Source organism: Gobio gobio (genome assembly GCF_949357685.1).
Source record: "Gobio gobio genome assembly, chromosome: 16".
NCBI classification, from domain to species: Eukaryota; Metazoa; Chordata; class Actinopteri; order Cypriniformes; family Gobionidae; genus Gobio; species Gobio gobio.
This window is the reverse complement of record NC_137109.1, coordinates 50441021-50452648: the sequence shown is the minus strand read 5'-3', so window position 1 is coordinate 50452648 and position 11628 is coordinate 50441021. Positions and strand designations below refer to the sequence as shown.

Here is an 11628-nt window from a genome sequence, read left to right as displayed (position 1 = left end):
ATATTTATAGTTCATTATCGCGTGCGTGTCTATGATGAACGCACTTCTCGTGTGTGAAAATTATGTCTGTAGTACACAGAGGCGGCAAGATCGCAAGAAAAGCTTGATGTGCTGTAACAAATTATTTAAGATCATTTTCTATTTCTGTTGTAGTTTCCCCTGTTGCAAGTCTGCGGTGTGCACTCTTTACACTGTCCGAGCACTTCGTGACTGTCGTTATTTTTCTAAAACAACACGCTATTAACATGCCTTTAGAACAACGATTAGAATTTAGAAGTTAGAATCGCAATTGTGAATTGTGGCAAACACAATTACATCCGGGAACAGCAGGATTTATTTTACCGTGAATGCTGATGGAAGCGGCCGAAATGGTTTAGAAATCTGTAAGGAAAAGATTTTAGCATGTAGAATTGCTTCAAGCTGTTTGAGCTATGTAGGCTATACAGCGTGGGCGGGTGGAGCGACCTGCCGGAAAAGCTGTCCATGCTAAAATAAAAACGGTCAACGAAAGAAGGTAAATATGCTGTATATATATATACACCTCTTATCGTTGATTAAAGTGATTAGCTTGATGTGCTCCACATGTGTTTAATTAGGTATAATTATCTGAGGGTGCTCCACTTGTGTTTAATTAGTTTTAATTTTCTGAATGTGCTTCTCCCGAAATTTGTTTATAAAACATCAATAAGAACATGCCAGTGTTTTAGTATGGACAAAGCAGACCATCCAACCTGAGGTCAATGCTGAATGATGCTCACTTTGAGCCATGCAGTTATAAAAGCAACAAACGGGTGAGGAAAACTGCTTATTCCCATAATAATGTCTTCATGAAAATGTAAAATTGCAGAAGCATTAGTCAATGAAAAGCCCACAGCAGGACAGAAAAGACACGGATGTGGTGTTTTTGTGCCCGTGTGCAAGACCATCAACCTCAAAATTCCAGTAAATGATGTGAACTTCCTTTTCTCTCAGAAAGTGTGTAGTATCTGAATATACGGTGGGCACAGACTCTTCTGTCAGAGAGAGATTGTGTGACTGAAGCAGCATCTTCTCTCTTCTGCTGGATTATTGGGCTCTTCTGGACTCTAGAGGAATGATGCTCATCTTTGGACTGATGCTGCTGCTGAAAACTGCTGCATGTGAGTCCACTTTCAGCTCAAACTCATCTTATGATGAAGCTCTCTAATAAAAACACTCTAATATTACATTAAGATAATCTGCAGGATCCAGCCCTGATGTAAGAGTGTGGATTATTATGATATGTCAGATGGAAGTGTTTAACTCACATCAACAGTCACAGTTTGTGTTAAAAAATATATAGTTTGTATAATTATATTCTGGATATGGTCTTCATAGACAAAGTATAAGTTTTTTATACCTCCATACCAGAAAATACAAATATCATTCTCTGACTGATTAAAAACTATAATTTTACCTTTTTTTTTTTACGGAGTTTGCAAACTAAAGCTAAAATTTTATTTTAAGAAGTCTAACCAGCAGTTCTGTTCTTGTTTTCAAACCTCATCACATGGTTCCTCCCTCTCTCTCTCTCTCTCTCTCTCTCTCTCTCTCTCTCTCTCTCTCTCTCTCTCTCTCTCTCTCTCTCCCTCTGAGTGCATGCTGGGAGTGAGAGGAGTGTTGTCAGAGTCAGGCTTGTAGAATTTGCCTCCATTCAATTCATGAATTGTAGTTTGAATTGAATTGACTCCGCCCCACAGGAATGACCGGAAGTGGAATTAAATTCATGACAATTCAAAGAAATTCCACATAGTTCAACAATGTGTTGAATCTCACATACATTCAGTGTTAGGAAGGTATCGTTGAGTCTGCACCGTTCTTGTAATGTAGCGGCAGACTCGATAGGATCCATGTGCAGCTTTATTAGAAACAATCGTAGTCGTACAGACAGGGGTCAAATACCAGCAACACCAGTGTCCTGGGCAAAGAAGTATCGTAAACGAAAACAGGCAACGGGTCAGACAAGGCAGAATAATCCAATAAAAAAGTAGGTAAATCCCAGGGCAGGCAGCAAACAAACTCGAGGGTACTAAACAGTATGTCATATAAGTGAGATTTAAAATTAGATATATTAACTGATAGGTATAGACAGTGACAGATAGGATTGATATAGTGACACATTCATATAGGCTAAGTTAGATAGTAACAGAGAGCACAGCATAAGTGAGAGATATAGAATTATATAGATTCATAGGTGATATATAGATAGATAGATATATTAATAGAAAAGATAAAAATGGAGGCTCCACATGAGAGATGCCGTAAAATGTTTTATTGCTGAACAAATAATCATATACAAACAGCATGGCAATAACAGAACATTTTTGTATTACAAAATACAGATCAGGTGCTTGAAAGTACAGTAGAAAAATATATCAAAGAAACAAAAAACATTAAAGGGGCTAGGGTTTTGTTTGAAGATCATATTCTTCTATAATGGAAAAAGACTGATAGCATTTTCATAACTTTGAGGGCTTTTGTATAAGAGTAAAAAAAAGAAGTCAGCCAACTCCTTCAACAGCAGAGCAAATAATATTTTTGAAGAAAAATGTTACGTAACAAATGTGACACATAGTGGCTTTATTTTATTAATGTTCACTTTTCATGACCACAAAAAAAAACTACTTGTTCACAATGAGGAGGCTACAGATTACAAAACCAAGATCACGTAGTAGTTTTTTTTTTTTTTTTTTTTTTTACATGGATCATTGTCAAGGAATTTCAGAACAACACATGCAAGATTGTAACTGTGTCACTCAGAGTTAATTTAAAGGTTGTTGCGAAAAAGGAGATCTGGTTTGACTCTTTGTCTTGGGGAGTCAAAAAACTTTGTTGTTATCTTAGTGTTGTCAAAGTTTGCAAGGCAATAAAGCAGTTAGCTTGGGTTTTTTTCTGCCAGAGGCAGACTGACCGGCGTCCACTTCATTTGAGGCCATAAATCGTTGATTTGTTGAGTTGAGTTTTGTGTGGAATTATGTTTGAACGAATCATCTGAAGATTCAGTTGTGTCTGGTGCACCCTCAAATCTTACATCGAAGCCTTTCATAAAATCACGCAGTGCTACAGCACAGTCATAACAGTGTAGAGGACTCTCGCACGCTATTGGCTGACCAGTGGGCACTGCATGAACCAATGGCAGAGCGGCGTAACTGTGCAAACCAATCGGTGCAAAGCCTGCGAAGCTGAACGTAGAGTCCAGGGGCATCTGCCTATAAAAGGCACATACTCTGCCATATAATTCAGATTATTCTCCTTCATCGACGATCTTCGGACCCTCGCTGATCACTACTCGAAGCCTCGCCTTCTTCGCCAAAAACAGATGAGCCTGCTGCGAAACAGCATGCTAGCCAGCCTGGACCATCCTGCGAACAAGTCAGCGGCCTGACATCAGCGTGCTCAATCACCAGCGATCCTTGTAATTTCCCTGTGCTCTCTGGCGAAACACTACGATGTATCCTTTTCAAAGCAAACCCCACCCCTCGCGCTCTCCCATTCCCTTTCCCGTCCGAGCCACGGCAGAAAAAACATCAGAGTCAGAGGGCTGAGTATTCGGAGGTCAGCGAGCTCACGTCGACCCGCGTGTCTCGCTCTTGCCTCAGCGAGACATCTCAACCGTGATGTTCTCGTGATCAGACCTGCATCCCTCACTTGACGCAGAGGGCATGGTCTCGTTCCGTGGGTCTGATGACGACACACGAGAGCATCCACACGATGACTCCATGTCATTGGCCGCTTCAGATGCTGAGGAATGGTCGGACTCCGTTGATGACCCTGCCCCCTCGACATCTCAGCAACGCAGTGACTCCAGGGCTGGTGTGGACGCCGAACTCATCCGCTTCCTCACTAAAGCTGTCGGTGAACTAGGCCTGGACTGGGCCTCGCCTGAGAAGCCTGCATTCAGCCGCCTTGATGAATGACGAGGAGCCTATTGGCGCCCCGGCAGGAACCAGAGAGCCGCGGCATTCTTTCTCGAGGTGCATGAAGAACTGGCGAAATCATACTCTGCGTGCCTCCATTCATCCACCTCGCACACGCTCTCTACCATTGGCGCCGCTGACGAGAAGGGATATGAGAATCTTCCGCCACTCAAGGAAGTGGTGCCCGCACATCTCTGCCCACCTTCTTGGATGGGCTGAGCTAAGCCCTGCAGGACTGCTTCGGCCTTAGCGGGTAGGGCTTACACTTCCGCCGGCCAAGCAGGCTCCGTCCTCCACTCGATCGCGGTCCTGCAAGTATTCCAGGCAAAACTCCTCAGCGCTATATACTCCCTGGCCATTGAGCCTCTACTAGGAAGAACCTCTACTAAGAACTGAGTTGCGTGGGTTAACTATACCACATTGTAATGTCTCGTTGCACCTTTCTGCTTATCTGGTGATGTAATTGATTTTATATCTGGGGCTGATGATATTGACAAATTGGAGATTATTGTTAACTGTTTTAAAAAAAAATGATTCTGCAAAAGTCAACTGGGGGAAAATTGAGGCCCTTTTAATGTGTGATTGGAATAGAGGACCTCCCAGTTTACCTGGAGGTTTAATCTGGAAGAAAGGTGGATTAAAATATCTTGGAATTTTTTTAGGTAATGATGATTTTGTTCAAAAGAATTGGGATTGTATGTTGAAAAAAATCAAAGGACATTTATTGAAATGGAAATGGCTACTTCCCAAATTGTCTTATTGAGGTTGTACACTTATAATTAAGAATCTGGTGGGGTCCTCTTTATGACATATACTTGCATGTGTTGATGTGCCTGTTGGACTTTTACCAAAACTTCAAGGAGAGATGGTTAACTTTTTCTGGGACAATTTGCACCCAACACCTCAAAGTGTTCTTTTCCTGCCAAGAGATGGATGTCGTTAAGGCCTGGTCAATCTTGTCAGCAAAGGAGCGACTTATCCGGTTGCAGTTCATTCAGCGATTACTGATGGGACCTCAGAATCTAGTGTGGAAACCATTAGCACAAACCATTTTATATGGGGTGAATGGAATGGGTAGCCTGACGTCGTCATACTCAATTCTAGTCAGAATATGAGACTGATACTGCTCCGTTGGGCTGTGATTATGGGGCATGTTTCAACCAAACCAGGAAAGACCTCAATTGGATAGACCTACAACCAATCAGAGCAATGAAGCGATGCATAACGTTAGTTGTCAACAGGACTCAACTGCACGCACGCTGGAAGAAGTAGAAGAAGAAGATGAGTGTAAACAATATTTGCCGGTGTTGTAAAAAAGAATCGGATCAAAACAGGGAAAATAAATTAAAGATAATTAGCAAATATGACTATATGTCCAGGTGGAAACTGTCAAAAACGGCAATCCCTCAGAAAAGAATAAGCCAATTTAAGTGCAAAAAGTGCCCAATGTAAGAGATCAGAAGAAGCAATGTAAATAACAGGCATTCACACACGGAGTACTTACCAACACGATCATCATTTCTGAGAGAAATAGTAAAGGTGAATGCATATCCAAACAAGTTCTCCATTTAGGATTAGAACAACTTCAAGCCAAGCGCTCTTTGGTGACGTGATGATTACATTACTGTTTATCATCTTTCCATCATCGTATAAAGCCCGCCCTGGTTATTTGATTGGTTCGAACAGCTCTGGTTCGAGTATAGTTGCTCCACAACAGATCAATTCCAGAGCGAATTTCCCAAACTCAAATGTTGTGGAAGGGGCCAAATTCTGCTGGCATCAAGGCTATGGAATGGGACTACATACTGCACTTTTCTTAATGGATCATACTCTTCTAGAGAAGAGTATGTAGAGTAGAGCAGTGTAGAGTAGAGCAGTGCTCTATATTCCGCAAGAGACGGAATATAGAGCACTGATCAACAACTTTGTTAAGTGGTGTGGAGTGAACCATCTACAAATAAATGTAACTAAAACAAAATAACTGGTAATCGATTTCAGAAGGAAGAAAGATCATCCCTCACCTATTTCCATTCACTGCAGAGACATAGAGATAGTGGACTCCTATCGGTATTTAGGGATCCACATAGATGACAGACTTGACTGGACAAAAAACACAGAAGCGATCTACAAGAAGGGCCAGAGCAGACTCTATTTCTTGAGAAGACTCAGGTCCTTCAATGTGTGTAGCAAGATGCTTCGCATGTTCTATCAGTCTGTCATTGCTAGTGCCCTGTTTTACGCTGTAGTGTGCTGGGGCACGGGGATTAAAGCTGGAGATGCCAAAAGGCTGAATAAGCTTATTAAGAAGGCAGGCTGTGTCATTGAATTGGATCTGGAAATGTTTGGGGTTGTTACAGAGAGGAGAATAATGGCCAAGCTGTTGACCATTACAAACAATACCTCACACCCCCTCCACGACATGCTTGCTGGAATGAGAAGTACATTCAGCAACCGACTGATCCAGCCACGGTGCAACAGAGAACGCTACAGGAGGTCATTTATGCCTACTGCTGTGAGACTTTACAATTCATCCCTGTGCCGAAGTACCATTAACTCTTCATTTTAGAAATTAGGTTACTATATCTGTCGCATAACTGTACTTAATGCAGTTAAGTGCAAGACATGAAATGTGCATTACTGCTTTTTTTTTATTTTTATTATTATTTATTATATGTGTATAGTAAGTTTTTGTGTGTATTGTGAGTACTTTACTGTCTTCATGTATTGCTGCTAACGCACTTTAATTTCCCAACTGGGATCAATAAAGTACTACTACTACTACTACTACTACTACTACTTCTTCTCGATTTGATTGGTCTACCCTCTTTTTATAAAAGTCTTTTTAAAGTGTGGAGAGGTTTTAAACATAAGTGGACACAGTCGGCTACATCTCTTTTTTGGTTGCTTGAGGAACCTGTGGTTTTTGGGAGTCGCCTGATGTGTCAGGAGATGACTTTCCAGGGCTAAAAGATTTACTTGTGCCAAAGTACTTACTGCAATTGAAAGATATTGTGGAGAAAGCAGGACCTGGACTAAAAAATGCAGAAACTGTTGCTATACATCTGGGTATAAGATCAGTGAGATTTGCTAGAAAGTTTCTGAACAAACTGGACAGGGTTTTCCAAGGAAAAAACTCTACTCGAGGGATACAGTAGGGGTTATATTTCCCCTGACGTTAATGACTTTTTCCCAGACATCAGAATGATACCTGATCTTGAAAAATCCTCATATAATTGTCCACTGTTGTGTTTGAATTAAATTGAAAATGTAGATTTTTGTACAGTTAAAGGAAATGTGATATACAAATGCGTTGTGAAGATAATCAATAAAAAGACAGAGTTGACACAGTTTGGAGAGATAAACTGGGAGTGATAGAGGAAATGAAACCAGAGTGGAGAGTACTATACAAACCACCAGTGACTTAAAGGGCAGGTGATCTGCAATGGAGAATCTTGCATGTTGCAATAGCTGTTAATGCTTTTGTGACGAAAATGAATCCCACTGTAAATGATAATTGTTCTTTCTGTTCAGAGAGAGAAACAATATTCCATTGTTTTATGAATTGTGACAGACTTTCTCCACTCTTTGATCTTTTTAGATTTTTTTTTTCTTTATTAGGGATTTATTTTACAAAGCAATGTTTTATATTTGGTTTTAAGTATAGTAGACTACAGAAATATAAGTGTCAATTAATGAACTTTATTGGGCAAGCCAAACTTGCTATTTTTATTTCCAGAAGAAATGAAATAGAACAGAGAAATGGACAACACATTGTATTGGTTTTTAAGAATATGTTCAAATCAAGAATTCTTGTTGATTTCAATTATTACAAAATGATGAATGCAATCAATGTTTTTTTTAGACTGAATGGTGTTGTAATGTTGGTCTGTACTTAATGATGAGCTGTTTTTTATATGTGAGTTCAGGTAGTTAAAATCATGTAGTGTGTTTATTATATTGTTTATTGTTTTGTAATAAAGTGTTTGTAAAATTCTAAACTCTCTCTCTCTCTCTCTCTCTCTCTCTCTCTCTCTCTATCTCTCTCTCTATCTCTCACCCTTTCATATCCACTTTGTTTTTCTCTCGTTCCTCCATGTTCTCAGTCTTATGGTTCATATCAGTGTCTTTGCTCTCAAAGCTACATTCATATCTTTCTCTGTTGATGACGAGTCAAAAGAGTATTCTGAAGTTCTGCAATCACTCACTTCCAACATATCCACCGTATGTCAGTTCTGGCAGGTCACGTTAGTCAACCTTGCATCAGCTGACTGTCAACTGATCACGTCTATAGGAACACGACGTCTATCACAGCATACACATATATAAGCTCCTTCAGTATCAGCCGCTATCACGTTTCTCCAGAGCTCATTTACCCTCCTCCACCCCCAGCTCCTCCTCTCATCAGTCAGGATTTGGTATTTTGATTTCCCTTGAATCAGATTAAATTCCTGAATTATTTTGTACATTTAATATCCACATTAATGATATCTGCAATACATTATGTTGGTTTTGTTCTGTTTACCCTAGGAGGGTTATTGCTGCTCTCCCTGCTCTTATACATGCTAGGCTTGCCCAACTATAAGCTAATAGTCAAACAATCAACTTTGACGATAGTGATCCTGACAGAACTACCATTGAGATCAATGTGAATGGATGGATGGATGGATGGATGGAGAGCTGAGATCAGATCAAGAGTCTTCTGTTGAACACTAATTCTGTGAATGTTTGTGAAATTTGTATCTGATTGTGATTTATAATGAGTGATATTTTATATACTCTCTCTCTCTCTCTCTCTCTGTGTGTGTGTGTGTGTGTTTGTTCTTCAGGTCTGGAGTTTAACTGCAGGTTGAATCAGTCAGATCCCTGTTACGCTGCTCTGGGAGACAAACTGAATCTGCAGATGGTGCTGGATGCTAGTTATGAGCTGAAGATACAAAAGAGAGTGAGCAGCGAAGAAAAAGATCCAGTTTGTAAAATAAAGAAGGACACGATGAAGGACTGTGATCTTTTTAATAACAGATCTGAAGTGACAGTCGTTAATGGGACTCTGATAATAAACCCTGTGACCAGAGCAGATTCAGGGACTTACACATTCCAAGTCTTTAACTCAGAGGGCACTGAAATATCTAAAAGAGATCTTCAAGTGATTGTTGAAGGTACAGTAACTCTCTCATCAGACTCATTACAATCTCATGTTCTCCACATCTCACTCTCAAGCTAAGCAATCAGTTGAGCAGGAGTAGTGTGGATGTATGGCATTCTGCTGTGTTTGTCATTTGACTGTCACGTGTCCTTCCCTCCAGCTCCTATTGGCTCAGTGACACTGTCAATCATCAGCTCCTCCAGTGGGGTGAGGAGGGCGTCCTGCTCCTCTGATGGGGATCTGCTCTTCTTCAGCTGGACTCTGAATGGAGATCCACTGATGAATAGAAACGCCACCATTGATCTGGATGAGGGAACTGATGGAAACATCAGCTGCAGCGTGAAGAACCACGTCAGTCAACAGAAGACCATTAGTGTAAAACACTGTCCTGGTGAGATTATTTCTGTTCATCTGTATCAGCAACCCAATATAGATGAACTGATTGATTGATTGACATGTCTGTGTTGTTTTCAGAGAGTTCAGCGTCTTTGGTGCATGTGCTGGTCTGGTGTCTTCAGATGATGTTTCTGTTGGGTCTTTTAGGAGGTTTTCACATCTACATGAGACTCACGTCAGGTCAGAGACATTTATCATCTTTACTATGGATTTGAAATCAAAATATTAAGAGTGTGAAGATGATGATGAGAATCTGATGCTTTTAGGAAAGAAGCAGGAAGATGAAGAAGTGAGAATGAGAAGATTTAGAGAAGGACATCAACACACAACAAAAGATTGATGAGACCAGCAGCAGATCTCATCACATCTGTGAGAAATCACTCCAGAATCTCAGAGACTTTCACATCCATCCAGCTTTTATTTTACACATCTGGAATCATTTATTTTTACTTATCAGCTCTTGGTATTTCACTTTAGTTGGTGGGTTGCTGTTGATTTTCTCTTCATTTACATTTGGATGTTTAACTGTTGAAAACAGTTGTTTTTGTGTGGCGTCTGATGTTTTGCTCTCTGTGGTTTTAAACTTCTGCTTGCATTTGTAGTTTTTTTAGATGATTTTTAACATGTTTAGCCACATTTGTGCATTTTTCTTCACAAGATCTTTATCATTTGAGATTATTGCTAAACAAATTAAATATGTGTTGAAATTGTTAAGATTAACTTGGTATTGAGTTAAATGAAAATAAACTTATTTGAAATTAAACTGCTGATTTTTATTAAATGTTTAGGCTATTTAATATAGGCCTGGTCAATTTTCATTTTATTTCAGAAAGCACATGAACAACAAGTAAACAAGTAAATCTAAATAGATATCAACTTATAAAATGTACTTTAGTAAATGAGTCCAGCTGTAACTCTGGTTTCCTCCTGCAGGTGTCGCTACTGTAGTAACTGAGACAAATCAGACATAATTATTTTCCCAAAAGACCATCTAAAGCCACAAGTGCCTCAGTTACTCAGATAAGATGGTTTACTGCTCCAAAGAATGTAGCTACGTGGAATAGAAAAAGGGGCCACATTTAAAGGGTTAGTTCACCCAAAAATGAAATTTCTTCCATTAATGACTCACCCCAATCTTGTTCCACACCCGTAAGACCTCCATTCATCCTCGGAACACAGTTTAAGATATTTTAGATTTAGTCCGAGGGCTTTCAGTCCTTTGAATGTAAGTGTATGACCAGAAAAATGTAACACTTATGTCCAGAAAGGTCCGCGTTCCTGCTATCGCACCAGATAACACGTCACAGCGTCTTACGTCAGCAGCGTCACAGTGGCGTTGTGTACGCGGATTCAAACACAACCGGAAGAGAAGACAATGCTTAATAAAGTCTAAGTTTTTGTTATTTTTGGACCAAAATGTATTGTCGACGCTTCAAAAGAGTCTAACTAACCAAATGATGTCACATATGGACTACTTTGATGATGTTTTCATTACCTTTCTGGACGTGGACAGCAAAGTGTTCATACACTTACATTCAAAGGACTGAAAGCCCTCGGACTAAATTTAAAATATCTTAAATTGTGTTCCGAGGATGAACGGAGGTCTTACGGGTGTGGAACAACATTGGGGTGAGTCATTAATGAAAGAAATTTCATTTTTGGGTGAACTAACCCAGACACAAAGCCTGTAAAAACACACTCCTTTGACTCAATTTATAGACAAACAGCTCTATAAATTAACATGCACCCCAAAACATTGTGTGTATGTTTACAACCGTCTTGCGCAGTGTTCTCCGAATGGGATGTTTGATTTTATGCACATTGTATGACAGAACCAACGGTTAATGTAACCTCACCTACACCGTGTTTGGTCTATGAAAATCTGAATGAATGTGTATATGATATATCGATACCTGTGTAATATAGTAGTGTTACAAGAAGCTTTAATAGTTTCTTCATCGGCTACCAATAGAGGCCACACATGCAAATGAGTAAGCTGAAACAAAGAGCTATAAAGTCTCCAACAGAGGAATCTTCCCGTTTGGAGATTCAACCTTTCCCATTGGTCAAACGACCCTATGAGGCGGGACTTCACCCCAAAACTTTAAAAGACAGATGCACAGATCTCACACACTCTTCTACCTACGACTGACA

General features: G+C 40.0%; 1 protein-coding gene across 1 annotated transcript; it reads left to right on the top strand.

Moving 5' to 3' along the window:
* Positions 1–1009: 1009 nt before the first annotated feature.
* On the top strand, positions 1010–10234 carry LOC307139438 (uncharacterized protein). Its single transcript, XM_079838428.1, has 5 exons — positions 1010–1139; positions 8762–9091; positions 9239–9469; positions 9553–9654; positions 9741–10234. The coding sequence occupies exons 1-5, from the start codon at positions 1094–1096 to the stop codon at positions 9812–9814; spliced, it is 783 nt and encodes a 260-aa protein (XP_079694554.1). The 5' UTR covers positions 1010–1093; the 3' UTR covers positions 9815–10234.
* Positions 10235–11628: the final 1394 nt, after the last annotated feature.

Coding starts and splice junctions, on each gene's coding strand:
- LOC307139438 (XM_079838428.1), top strand. CDS start 1,094: ATGATGCTCATCTTTGGACTGATGCTGCTGCTGAAAACTGCTGCAT. Junction 1,140..8,761: donor GCTGCTGAAAACTGCTGCAT/GTGAGTCCACTT, acceptor TTTGTTCTTCAG/GTCTGGAGTTTAACTGCAGG. Junction 9,655..9,740: donor CTACATGAGACTCACGTCAG/GTCAGAGACATT, acceptor TGATGCTTTTAG/GAAAGAAGCAGGAAGATGAA.